At 31.2% G+C, this 14,756-nt stretch overlaps 1 protein-coding gene across 1 annotated transcript in view; it reads right to left on the reverse strand.

Annotated features, from left to right (window-relative positions):
- LOC134697826 (C2 domain-containing protein 3-like) overlaps positions 1-14,756 on the reverse strand; it is a 40,367-nt gene that overhangs the window by 14,427 nt on the left and 11,184 nt on the right. Inside the window, exons 14-31 of the mRNA XM_063560112.1 lie at positions 14,242-14,360; positions 13,418-13,582; positions 12,802-13,003; positions 12,170-12,264; positions 11,274-11,403; positions 9,473-9,597; positions 8,948-9,049; positions 8,579-8,665; positions 7,808-7,912; positions 7,410-7,489; positions 6,883-6,941; positions 6,182-6,331; positions 4,848-4,976; positions 3,947-4,035; positions 3,374-3,511; positions 2,468-2,524; positions 2,213-2,299; positions 1,712-1,816 (exon numbers count right to left, since the gene is read on the reverse strand). Coding sequence (XP_063416182.1) covers positions 1,712-1,816; positions 2,213-2,299; positions 2,468-2,524; positions 3,374-3,511; positions 3,947-4,035; positions 4,848-4,976; positions 6,182-6,331; positions 6,883-6,941; positions 7,410-7,489; positions 7,808-7,912; positions 8,579-8,665; positions 8,948-9,049; positions 9,473-9,597; positions 11,274-11,403; positions 12,170-12,264; positions 12,802-13,003; positions 13,418-13,582; positions 14,242-14,360 — 2,024 coding nt within the window. The remainder of the gene's footprint in view (positions 1-1,711; positions 1,817-2,212; positions 2,300-2,467; positions 2,525-3,373; positions 3,512-3,946; positions 4,036-4,847; positions 4,977-6,181; positions 6,332-6,882; positions 6,942-7,409; positions 7,490-7,807; positions 7,913-8,578; positions 8,666-8,947; positions 9,050-9,472; positions 9,598-11,273; positions 11,404-12,169; positions 12,265-12,801; positions 13,004-13,417; positions 13,583-14,241; positions 14,361-14,756) is intronic.

The raw sequence follows: 14,756 nt of genomic DNA on the forward strand, positions 1-14,756 counted from the left end.
TGGTTGGCCAGGTCATGCCACACATTTTTTAAACTAGGTACCCCAATAATGATTGCGGCCAAGTTTGTTTTAATTTATCCTGGTAGTTTTAGAGGAGAAGATTTTTGTAAAAGATTACTAAGATTTACAAAAAATGGTTAAAAATTGACTATAAAGGGCAATAACTCCTAAAGGGGTCAATTGACCATTTTGATCATGGTGACTTATTTGTAGATCTTACTTTGATGAACATTATTTTTGTTTACAGTTTATCTCTATCTATAATAATATTCAAGATAATAACGAAAAACAGCAAAATTTCCCTAAAATTACCAATTCAGGGGCAGCAACCCAACAACGTGTTGTCCAATTCATCTGAAAATTTCAGGGCAGATAGATCTTGAACTGATAAACAATTTTACTCCCTGTCAGATTTGCTCTAAATGCTTTGGTTTTTGAGTTATAAGCCAAAAACTGCATTTTACCCCTATGTTCTATTTTTAGCCATGGCGGCCATCTTGGTTAATTGGCTGGGTCACGCCACACATTTTTTAAACTATATACCCCAATGATGATTGTGGCCAAGTTTGTTTTAATTTGGCTTGGTAGTTTCAGAGGAGAAGATTTTTGTAAAAGATTACTAAGATTTACAAAAAATGGTTAAAAATTGACTATAAAGGGCAATAACTCCTAAAGGGGTCAATTGACCATTTTGGTTATGTTGACTTATTTGTAGATCTTACTTTGCTGAACATTATTGCTGTTTACAGTTTATCTCTATCGATAATAATATTCAAGAAAATAACCAAAAACAGCAAAATTTCCCTAAAATTACCAATTCAGGGGCAGCAACCCAACAACGGGTTGTCCGATTCATCTGAAAATTTCAGGGCAGATAGATCTTGACCTGATAAACAATTTTACCCCCCGTCAGATTTGCTCTAAATGCTTTGGTTTTTGAGTTATAAGCCAAAAACTGCATTTTACCCCTATGTTCTATTTTTAGCCATGGCGGCCATCTTGGTTGGTTTGGCGGGTCACGCCACACATTTTTTAAACTAGATACCCCAATGATGATTGTGGCCAAGTTTGGTTTAATTTGGCCCAGTAGTTTCAGAGGAGAAGATTTTTGTAAAAGTTAACGACGACGGACGACGACGACGGACGACGGACGCCAAGTGATGAGAAAAGCTCACTTGGCCCTTCGGGCCAGGTGAGCTAAAAAGGGGGGGGGGGGTCCCAAACCAGGACAAAAGGGGGGTTCCAACTATATGTCCCAATTCAAATGCATTGATCGGACTAAAAAAAAGGGGGAATTCCAACCCTGACCCCCCCCTGGATCCTCCAATGTAAAAATAAGTTATTCTAGCAATTATAATGATGATACTGCCTAACATTTTTTTTAAATCTTTGGTAACAATGGTTCTAATAAACATTTAATAACACATCTTTCATTCAATCTGAGAGATTCAATACATGAGACCCTATCAGTGACTTTTAATATGTCATACATAGCAAACAATCAAAATGACTCTAGGATAATAAGTGCAAATGAAGTGATCTGTAATAGATAATGACAAATCAGATGCATGATCAGCCCATTTATACCTGACTCAAACACTAGGCTTAAATTAAACTATAGGCATAAACTGAACATGAAATCTAAAGTACAGGGTCTGCATACATGAATTCAGGTTGTATTTGCTTCTTATATAAATATTATGGTACCTACCTGTTTCTGAAGGAAAGAGAGTCTGACTTTGACATATGAGTTGACACCAACTTCAGCAGGATACTGCATCCCTGTATCAAGATGGGCTATGGATTCAGCTGCTGCCTATTAACAAAAAATTCAATCTGTTCTTGAAGATCACACATTTCTTATTTAAAGAAAAATAACTATTTAAAGATGTTTTTTTAGGAATATCTAAAAAATTGTTTGTAAAATAACATTATCTATGAATTGATGCTTAATCTTTGAAGTTTAATCATCTATGAAAAGATATAAAATCAACTTTCACAATAAATACTGTAAACCAATTTATTTTTGCGACTAGAAAAATAACGCGAACATAAATCGACGCCAATATGTAAAATCTGGCTCTTTCCTTATCAACTACATCAAGTAAATCAGAAAATTGTGAAATTAAATAGCTGCAAAATGGTCTAGAAAGGGTAAAACAGGAAATAAAGTATCCAAGAAAATAAGTTGGTTTACAGTAATCAAAATTACCTTTAATCCAGTGGCTCTAATGACACTGACAGATATACAGACTTGAGATCCAGACAGATTCTTCTGTAAAGCTGCATTCAATTCATTCTATCAATTTAAACATAAAACATTAATTAGATATAGACTAGGAAAGGTATTCTAAGCAACATTTAGACAATTATATGTCATGGTAAATCTTCTTCTTTCTGTATTTTCTTTGAATCAACAAAAGCTTCTATATCAGTCAAATATATTATTATCAGAAACATAACTTACCTGTATTGTATTAGTTTTGTAGTGTATGGTCACATCCATTAATCCAGACTCTTTCATCTGTAAAAATAAAAAAATACAGAACTTTAAAAAAAAAAATAAAAAAAATTGTTCTGACATTACAATGAAAATTTATTACGGTCATATTTCTAAGAATGTTACAAATAAAATTACACACCCTCTAACAGAGATAAAAGAAATATGTCATTAAAGAGAGCAATTCAACTACACAAACAAACGCGAGTTCATGCTGAAATGTCTCGCCTGCTTGACTACATCATTTTTTTTTGGTTGTCAGTCTAGCTTCATAAAGTCACAGGTTCAACAAAAAAAGAAAAACTCTATGCAAAGTTTAAGGTGGTACCCAACACATTGACTAAAATTAATTTGGCTAGTTCAATTTTCTTAAAATTTTGACAAAGTATTTACTTTGACCCTTTGACAAAAATATAAAAATTTGAACCTACCGTTTTATCAGAAAAATTACACTGGTTATATAGCAGTTTGACGAACACTTATTTTGATCATTGAGAAGCTTGATATTCCCTTAACAACACAACGTAATCAAAACCTTCAGGTGATTTTACAGAGTTATCTCCCTGTAGTGTTAGGTACCACCTTAAGTGATGAGAATTTGATCATGATAGTTTTACCCATATAACACTTTCATATCACCTGACTAGATCTAGACACATCAACTGGAGATTATTTTATTTTCATAGTAATCAACCCTCTCATTCAGAAACTGATCTTTTGGTTGTCATGCCCCTAAATAAAATCATATTCTTTGCCCAATATAGTTTTTGAGGAAAAGATTCACAGGAAACTGCTATTATTCCAAATACAACTTTTAAAGTTTCAATAATATTATATAATAGACTTACACAGCAATCTCATCCTACAACTAACCTTTGATTTGGACTCGGGATCCTTCATTTCAGAATCTGTTCCTACTTGAGTTAATGGCAAGGCAAAAGTTTGAACTGATGGCTCCCCTCTCTTCTGCATGGTAACCATAGCACATAATTTGGCAAGTGGCAAGTTTGTCTTAAATTAAAACAAATTGAAATTCAGCTATCATGACATAGGTTTACTTAAACAAATTGTGCTTCTTTAATCAGAATGTTCAATAATTCATGTTTTTTAAAACATTCAAGCTTGAGGCGGAAAATTAGTTTTAACTATAAGGAAATGAGAATAATGTATACCTCTCATAGTCTTTTACATTTTCAAACTCATAAATAATATCATGAAAATGTCTTCATTTGACAAGTTGAGCAACCTATTTATCATTTAACAAAAGATTGTTAATCCTAAATTTTTGTTTATGAGTAGAAAAACATTTAAACAAAAAATGAATGGCATAAATGTTACCTTGTCTAGTGCAGGACAAAAATAAATCCTAAATGAAACAAGGACATTTATGAAATTCACTGAAATACTTCTTACAAAAATTCAAACTATAATTCCAGTTTGACTTACCTTGGCTATACACTGATCTCTAACATTAGGATGATAATATCTACACCACACCTCAAATGGTAGACCTCCCCCTCCAGTCCTAGCACAAGCTGAAGAAAATACCACAATAAAGTCATACATGTATGCTAAATAACTTAAAAGTGTTTGTCTAAGTGGGAAACAATATAAGTATAATTGTTTAAAATTCATCCTGGAAAGTTTAGGATAATTTCTGTATTGTCTTACATGTGTAGAATAAATAGTTAAAATGAATAACACTTGAGCTGTTCAACTTTATGAAAGTGCACATATCCATGTACATGTATAAGATTTTGCATGTTTTGACTGATCTTGGAACATTCAAATATGTTTAGATGCATTACGATTTGTTTTGTAGGGTTTTTATAACAACTTATTTTTAAAGCAGTGACAGATTAATATATAAGAGATTTTTTCAACCTGAAATATCATTAAGGAATGACTGTTATATTTTTTCTGTCTATGAAGAAATAACATAAAAAATGTGGTGCACACCGAATAATGTGTGTAGCGGGTTGTTTAACAGTGTGCACCACATTTTTTATGTTATTTCGAATAGACAGAAAAAATATTGCAGTCATTTCTTATAATTTAATTCTAAATTCCATTTTAAACCATAGAAAACCATGAAAAAACGTTGATGACGTCGCGGTCACATGACCAAATTATGTCTATGGCCTGATAACAAAATAACGTCAACCAATCACAAGACCTGTTACATCCAAAACTAAATTATTAACAAATGTATTGATATTTATTTGAATAAGGTTGATTTTCTATTCCGCACAGCTCACATATCAATCTATTCCTGTTGGCTTGAAATCAAAAGGCAATTTTATCATCATACTTAAAATATACTTCGTGTATTTGAAGACCATGTTACCTGTGAGTAATTCTCTCTGTACAGGTGTTCCCATTGAAAGAACGATTCTATGTCGTGTAACATCATTAAAAGTAGGATCAGGTATACATAATGTTGTAGCACTTCTAAAAGACTTCATACTTGGCACAGCTGTAAGAAATTTGGTAAATATATCATTATTGCAAAGAAAGTGTATTCCTAACAATATTTTTGCTTAGAGGCAATAACGTAAAACTTTTAAATATATTAGAGGTTGAATAAATCATTGGTTACACAATAAATGGTGGTGAGCATCTTTCAAAATGAATATTTATGTTCAGTGGTTGTCGATTGTTGATGTGGTTCATAACTTTTTACCATTTTTTTTCCGACGTAGTCGGTATAGTTTCGGTTTGTGCACTTTGAACTTAAGGACGCTTAACTATGGCAACAGAATATGCATGCTCGAAAAATCCTTTCTGTGATTGGACAAAATGCTGTCATGGTGGGTGATTTGGTTGTGTTTGAAAAAACGTCTCGAAAATTATATCGTAATGGAAAGCAAGTGAAAAACTATAAATATTTGAACTAGATGTTACAAAGATTTATATTTTTATTAAAATAATTGTTTCTCCAATAGCTCTTTGGGTCCATGACAGCTGTTTATTCGGGACAATTATATAATTTTTCCATGACTTTTAGAAGGCACCTACGCATGTGAGATTTCCGCGGGGTTTTGGTGAATGTTAACAGAAAGATACTACTTATACTACAAATCGTTTCTAGCTTTGTTAATCATGAATTAAGTTTAATGTAAACAGTAGTAAATGCATATTTGTTTCTTGTTTTTTACACTGGATTTTTTGACAAATAAATTTTTTAGGTGTCATCGCAATATTCTTATATATTATTGCCTTAATATAACCAGACTTAGTAAAGATTTTTTTGTAGTTATATTCAGATGGAGATTTTATTAAAGAGGTCCTGCATCATTAAGTCATTGTGCTTCTGAAGGTTATCGAATTGATAGGTTTAAGCATATACTCAAATTTAAATACGTCAGATATCTTTTTTAAAGATAGTTCTTGTTTATATAGTAGACGGTTGGTTTTCCCATCTGTTTTACACTAGTCATTCTTGGGACCCTTTATACAGCTTGCAATTTCGGTGTGAGCTAAGGCTACATATTGAAGACTGTACTTTGACCTATTATGGTTTACTTTTACAAATTGTGACTTGGCACTCATACCACATCTTCTTTTATCTATTAAATTACAAAAAAAAACCTTTTAAATACTTTCCCCCTTATTGTTTTAATGCACATCAAGTTTTGTTGTACTTTGCATCAGGTTTCCGTGATACAAACACTCGCTTACCATGTTTGATAACAGGTGCTCCTTTGACTTGATTATTTGATTGAGCTGGGAAATGGTACTGTACAAAACAATCTGCTTCTCCCCACATCATGTTCTCAAATGCTGTCAGACCTCTCAAGCCTTCTATTACTACTTCAAATATGTGCTCCACTTTAAACAAGAAAAACAAATACATTAAACTCAAATTTTATCAATCATTTTATCGTACACAACCTTTCTACTAACTTCAGTTTAAAGAACTCTGAATCTTCTGATTAAACAAACAAGTTTTTGAAAGTACTCAACCTGAAGACTTAAAAAATACTGAATTAAATTTCTTAATATGACAGTGGTTGCCTAAAAGGCAGCCACTGAATCAAAACTTCTTAAAGACAAAAGTTGAAATCATTACTTTTAAAGCTGAAGTCAACATCATGACTTGTTTTTCACTGCTATGTTATTTCAGTGTAACAGAAGAGTCCACGATTGGTCAGTTGCCAGAAAGCCTTTGTTAGGGTACTGTATAGGGTTGAAAAGCATTAAATTACAGCCATAAAAATAACAAACCCAGACTTTGGTTGGAAAGTTTGTATTGGAACTGTCTATTGTCAAGCAGAAATCTATTTTATTTTCCCCACAACTCTGTAACTGTTATTTCAGGTACTACCTGTATTACTTATATTTCAACATAACTAATAATGAATTTTGTGGTATAAACTTACCAATTGATTCTGTACCAATATGTGGAGGACTGATGTCATCTGACTGCTGTAGATCATTCCTACAAGTAGATAACAAATATATCATTGTGGTATTGTATAGTATTTAACACCACTTGGCTGTATCTTGGCAGCCATCTTTTATTGTTGGAGATGCCAAAGCACCCGGAGAGAAATCCAGGGATTGAAGTCATAAAACTTTGCTCGAAACATGAAATCCAGTATTTTGATTGGTTGATTTTTGAGTATGAGTACAAAAAACTGACTCGAAAGTTTCATGAGCGCAAGGCCGACCTTCCACAGGATAGTATTGTCGGAGATGAAAATAAAAATCAAATCATAAATATCCCCATAACTGAAATTAATTAACACAAACTTCTTCAAAAAAAAATAATATAATATTGATATGAAGTTTAGATTTGTTTTTCTTACATGTATGTTTTATTAAAATTATATCAAATAGAAAATATCAGATCTCTCAGTAAGTTAATGTTAAAAGTAAATCTACAATGTGACATATGAAACAGTACCTTTCCAAATAATGTTGGGGTCTCTCTGGCAAATGGTTAGGTGCCACACCATCAAGTTTGATTCTTTGCAGGGCAGCAACCTATAAATATGTTTACCATAAATTCAATTGGTATAAACAAGCATCACACAATGAATTATCTAAAATGTTAATTCTTCATACATTCAGTTTTGCTGGTAAAATAAAAAAAAAATCTAAAGCTTTTCTGTTTTTTTCTTCATCAGAATGTAGACTTAATCTAATAGAAACCAGTGCTTTCCTTTTGATCTCAAACAGAGATTTTTTAAGGATTTTCAAAGTTGGTGGAGGTTTATTGGTACAATGTATTACTTTTAGAGATAAAATAAAAAGTAGATGACCAAAACCGTGTTGTTGCTTAATTGTTATTAAAAATCTTACCTGTTCAGCTGAGCCAATGGCTAGACAAACTTGTAGCTGTCCAAACTGTGACCCATTTAATGGATTAACAATAGGGAGGTAGTTATCAAGGGCTATCACAGGAAACTGCAAAATTCAATATATATTCATAAATAAAGTACTTTTATTGTAACAACTCATTTACATAAATGTTTTAGCCTTCAGGACATGTAAAGAATTGTCCTGGCTTCAGACATGAAATTTATTATAATTTTGTTTTTTCTATACTTTTACATTTTTCATTATTGTGTAACTATATAGATACTGTGGATTCATTATTCGTTGGGGACCAATTTTTACTTTGATTTCCTAAAAACAGGTGAACAACAAATTAAACTGGTCAACAAATTACTTTTATTTTTCTATTGGCTTGTAGCCCAACCTTGGCAAAACCACAAAATTAAATATCCTCTTATGGAAATTTCCTCCATCCATGAAAATTGATGCCCAAAAAAATAAAAAAATACACTGTAAAATATGATCCTGTAGATTTTTACTTTATGCCATTTAATAACTTCTGTATTATAAAAATACTTCCTCTCCATTGTTACTGTGACCTCTATTATATTTTTTTTTGTATTTAGGTTTTATGAGTTTCCATTCATCAAAGTTTCTCAAAAATCTTTTTTCAATCATGATCCCATACCTCAATTCCATCATTTCATTAATGATAATATTTTTCAATTCATGCATATTAAAGTGATTTGTAAATCCTGTCTAAATTCATATTGATTATTTCAACACAATTATTACCTGAGATTTAAGAAGAGTATTTGCAATTTTCTTATCCCTGAATGACATATAAAACTGATGCAGGCTGATCTTGACTATGCCAATCAACTAAAAAAAGAAAAGATAAAATAATTTTATATAGTATTTTTCCTATGAACTCTTTTATAAGTTTTCAGTTTTAATAACATTGATGTTAATATACAGTCTCTCATTTAAAAAAATGCTTGATAATTATTCAGTGTTTCCTGCAATGGTGACAAAGGATCTCAACTGATCAAATTTTAATAAAGTTAAATTAAACTGTACCAATAAAATAAAATTTAAATGAAATACATGTTCATAGACAATGGCGAATGCTTATATTAAGGGTATACAATATTGAAGAAATACCTGATCACTTTCTGCTGAAGTTTTCTTATCCCATACTTCTATAACCATAAAATTGTTTCTCATTCTCTCTAAAAGAGCGGTTGACATCAACATAGGAGCAACCTTGAATGATATAAAAAACTTGATATGGATTTAGTTCTAGAAATTACTAATTTACTTACTAAAAACTTTCAGATATAAAACGCTTTCAAAAATAAAAGACACAAAAATGGAGTATTGCCAAAACTATTATAGTTTAAATTACTTTTTTTTAAGAAGAAAGAAACTAAGTTATCATGAAACATTAATTAATTATCTAAATATTCATTTTCAATATTTTGTACATATATTATGAACTATGATTCAATTAAATTATCAAACTTCCCTTCTGTATGTTACACAAGTACAAAAGTATGCCATAAAAAAAATTAAAAAATTTGAACACTAATTCATCAATGAATTTTAAAACGAATAATCTACATTCCCCCACCTGTTATTCTAAATCTTAAAATATAAGCCTATGACTATGTAATTCTTTTAAAATACCTGAGAAAAATGAAATGCTGGATCAGCTGTTCCCCAACACACATTGGAATGTACAGCATCATCACACCAAAACATTCTACACACTAAATATGTGTTTCTCACATTCATATCACGGCCCTTCACACCTGTCATAGAATAAAGTATTTAAATCTAAACATTATAACAAATACTATTTCTTAACTAGAGGCTCTAAAGAGCCTGTGTCGCTCACCTTGGTCTATGTTAATATTAAACATTGTACACAGATGGATTCATGACAAAATTGTGTTTTGGTGATGGTGATGTGTTTGTAGATCTTACTTTACTAAACATTTTTGCTGCTTACAATTATCTCTATCTATAACAGTAGTTTCGGTGGAAAATGTTAGTGAAAATCTACAAATTTTGTGAAAATTATTAAAAATTGACTTTGAAGGGCAATAACTCCTTAGGGGGTCAATTGACTATTTTGGTCATGTTGACTTTTTTTAGTTCTTACTTTGCTGTACATTATTGCTGTTTACAGTTTATCCCTATCTATAATAATATTCAAGATAAAAACAAAAAAAACAGCAAAATTTCCTCAAAAGTACCAATTCAGGGGCAGCAACCTAACAACCAATGATCCAATTCATCTGAAAATTCCAGGGCAGATAGATCTTGACCTGATCAACAATTTTACTTCGTGTCAGATTAACTCTTAATGCTTTGGTTTTTGAGTTACAAGCCAAAAACTGCATTTTACCCCTATGTTCTATCTTTAGACGTGGCGGCCATCTTGGTTGGTTGGCGGGGTCACCGGACACAATTTTTAAACTAGATACCCCAATGATGATTGTGGCCAAGTTTCAATTAATTTGGCCACGTAGTTTCAGAGGAGAAGATTTTTCTAAAAGATTACTAAGATTTACAAAAAATGGTTAAAAATTGACTATAAAGGGCAATAACTCCTAAAGTGGTCAACTGACCATTTTGGTCACGTTGACTTATTTGTAGATCTTACTTTGCTGAACATTATTGCTGTTTACAGTTTATCTCTGTCTAAAATAATATTCAAGATAATAACCAAAAACAACAAAATTTCCTTAAAATTACCAATTCAGGGGCAGCAACCTAACAACAGAATGTCAGATTCATCTGAAAATTTCAGGGCAGATAGATCTTAACCTGATAAACAATTTTACCCCATGTCAGATTTGCTCTAAATGCTTTGGTTTTTGAGTTATAAGCCAAAAACTGCATTTTACCCCTATGTTCTATTTTTAGCCATGGCGGCCATCTTGGTTGGTTGGCGGGGTCACCGGACACAATTTTTAAACTAGATACCCCAATGATGATTATGGCCAAGTTTGGTTAAATTTGGCCCAGTAGTTTCAGAGGAGAAGATTTTTGTAAAAGTTAACGCCGGACGACGACGGACGACGACGACGGACGCCGGACGCAAAGTGATGAGAAAAGCTCACTTGGCCCTTCGGGCCAGGTGAGCTAAAAAAGGAGATGGACAATCCTGGTTGTTTTTATATCAAACTATCATATTTAAATGAAATCAATGAATTTGAAACCAAAATTTCATAAAATAATTGAGTTAAAACAAAGAGTCAATATTAAGCATAACTTAAACAATGAATTAACAAAATTGAATGTACTACTTCTTGGTGTTTTTTTTTGTGTTTTTTTTACATACTTTTTGCACCTTCATCAGCTGTTGCTGTTTTTGTTGTTGTTTTTTCCAATTTAACTCTTCTACAGAAGATATTAAAAAAAATTATCATGCTATTGTACGAAAGTTCTTTCTTTTTTAATTTAAGACACTTCATATTACCTGGAGGCGACAATGCATGTGGCTGTACAGGAAATACTGGATGCCTTTTCATTGATACTAAAGATGGTATGCCCTGTGTTGAAATGCCCCTGCCTTCAGGTACCAGTAACAAAGTGTGAAGAGTTACATGCTGAAAAAGTCATGAAGAGATGATGTCATTGATAATAAATATTGAATGTCTATCCCAGTCATGCATGCTTTGTTTCTGTATAAAACTTAGCCACAGCCATAAACCCGAGCACTACCGCCAAGGTCAGTTATTTTTTTTTTAAAACAAGACCTCAGAAACCATGATTTATAATATATATCTGATGCTAAAATGCATTTTATTGTATGTCACAGTTTTTCGTGTTTGCTATTTCTCAATCTTTGCCTAAAATCTGAAAATTTTGTAGAACTGTGTATCACTAAATATTTCGTTGTCTAAAGAGAGAGCGTCTGAAAAATCAGAAATTATTTCAATTTTTTTTTATCAATGTGAATAATGTGACTGGGTGAGTTTTGCCATTATAAGAACTTGCATTCTGATATTTTATACATGATTTTGTTTAAATCTTTTGAAAAAGTCACAAATATTTATCTTGAATTTTGGTTCAGTCTTCATATATCTTTAATTATTAATAAACACAATAAAAAAAAATAATACTGTAAATTCAGAAATTATTGCGTCCATTTATTATTGCGATTTTGTCATTTTACACTTGAATGCGATTTTAATAATTACGATTTTGAGAAAAGTCATGCTTAATTCAGTTAAAATATTACAAAATGCAAGTTTTAATTATTGCGTTTACAACTCAGTCACATTATTCGCAATAATAAAAACCTCGCAATAATTTTTGAATTTACAGTATTTATTACTACATATCTTGTGTCAAACACTAGTGATTACTAACCTCAGGACTATAATCTGTATATTGTGACTGATGACTTATTTGTTTTGGAATTGGTTGAATCTGTGCAGCACTAGATGTTCTCGATGAACCTTTGTCTAAAATTAAAATAAGTATGTAAGATCCTTCAATGACTGTACCTTCAAATGTGTAAAAAGAGTCCACTCAAAAGAATATTCTGTTATTCTAAACTCTATTTAGTTTGAGTATAAAGATGAAATATTTTGAGCAAATATTAGTTGTACAAAGCAGAATGTTGTAGGATAATCTGTTGTGTAATGTAGTTAATAACTTGCCTCAAAACACTTACTAGTATAACATTTAAATATAAACTACCATAAATTCTAGATGTGAGATTTTTTGTAAACGAGCCACTTATTCTCTTTATTGATGCAATGGATTAGAAATTTCTTCAAAGGTTTTTTTTTACCATGTAGATAAAAATTCAAATATTGTCGTTCAAGTTTATAAAGAAGTCAATCACTAAACAAAACTTTCAAAAAACTTTCGGTTTAGAGTGTTATTTCAAATTTGTTTTTTTACTAATAATTCCCACTAAACTTTACTGCTATTGTGTTATGATATTCAGTTGCCATGGCATTGCTGTTCAATTTGGATAAATAGTATATACTTACTGAACTGAGGTTGTGTAGTCAAGTGTTGTGGTTCTGGTTGTGTATGAACGACATTCTGTGACGGAGCAGGAGGTGGGCGTGGTTTGTGTGGTACTGGAGCAGGAATGGGAACCAGTTTAGATTTGCCAGACATTTCAGCAAGCTTTGTACGAGCCAGATGTGTAGAAAAGTCTTTACTGTCAGAAGCTAATTCAATGGAAACCTGGAAATACAATAGAATGATTACTTCCCCTTGATAATATGCAATAGTAACATTACATCTATTTTTCTTTTTATTATATATTATTTTGATTGGCCAACAGCAATCTCACGTCATTCTGAAATCCACCTTCATTTCAAAATGAAATGTAACATTCTGGATGACACAAGCTTCTACAATAAAGTGCACAAGTACAATGCAACTGAAAAAAAACTTGATAAAATCATGTTATCATGATCCTATCAAAAAAATGTAATTATGAGTATTTAAAAATACTTCTTTTAGTAATTTCTTACAATCATGACAATATGTACTTTTTAAAACTTCCATTTTTTAGTTCAAGAAAAAGTTCTTATTTCATGAAAATAATGAAGCCTAAAACCAAATATTAAAAGCATAAATAAAAGTTGGAGTTACCTTTAAGTTGCCATAGAGACCATCTAAATCACTTTTGTGTATTGATGAGTTGATGGATGAGTTTTTGTTTATAGATTCTCTTATTTCTAATTCTCTATCAACAAAAAGTGATTCTGATTTTAACACGGACTTCATAGGTATACCACAACTTCCAATCAATGATGGCTGAAATACAAAACATATAATGATGTTTAGTGGTTATAAAGACAATATGTAAGAGAATATATTGTATAAGTAATAATATGCATATTCATAACACAGTGAAATTCAAAAAAAATATTTTTATATTTGATATTAAATATTTTTTCTTCCTTCAATAAGAATTTTACTAAAAAATACAACAAAACATTTTATAAAATATTTACTTCTTTGTCATTTTTTTCTTTTGTGAAATAGACATCTTAAATCCTCAGAAGTTAATAAAGTTTATAGTAAAAATTTCAAGGCAGAAATTTGCCTATATGGTAGGTACAATTAAATTGTATTTATATCACTCCTTTCAATAATCATACCAGTGACCTATGGTTGTTAACTTCTACATCATTTGCACCAAAAAACAAAAATATGTTCAAATTGGCGATTTTGAAACTCGATCTCAACGAAATGACCAAAATTATTTCTGTTGAAAAATAAAATTTGACCTAAAACTCAATAAATGATTTAGGACTTTTGAGTTTCCGAATCGGTCATGTCTGGCATATATTACCGTTTCCTGACCCTTGATTTGCACCCTTGTGGAGAGTTGTCTCATTAGCAATCATACCATGTCTTCTTCTTTAAAGCTAATTTTTAAGGTAGTTTATATCAAAAGAGTAAATGCAAACCACTTTCTGTCCTGCTGATCTTCCATAAACTTTAAACACGAGAGCAGATTTCCACCAATTATCTACAGCATTACCATCAAACATAATAGGGAAGACAGATCGATGATTAAACTGTACCACTAAAATTATAATTTATACACATGCTTAAACTCAAACAAAAAATATATGAATATTCAAAACCATTTCACTTATCACACTTTTAATAAACAAACTGTAATGCCAATTGTTACTACATGTAATACAGAATGACATTTACAGCTAATTTCCTAAAGCATGTAGAGCAAGACTTTAGATAGCTTGCTTGCTTTGTTTTTATATTGCACAATCATTAGGATAACACCCAATTAAATTCAAATATCATATGTACAGGTTAAACTATGCCTAAATATGTTGTTTAAAGATGTCAATCTTATTAACAAATCTTGTATAAACAATTATACAAACAAAGCAAGCAAGACAAAACAAGTTTTGCTTTACATGCATTAGGAAATTAGCTGTTATGTTGGGAATTTTTT

This window comes from Mytilus trossulus, chromosome 14 (assembly GCF_036588685.1).
Source record: "Mytilus trossulus isolate FHL-02 chromosome 14, PNRI_Mtr1.1.1.hap1, whole genome shotgun sequence".
In the NCBI taxonomy this organism is placed as follows: Eukaryota; Metazoa; Mollusca; class Bivalvia; order Mytilida; family Mytilidae; genus Mytilus; species Mytilus trossulus.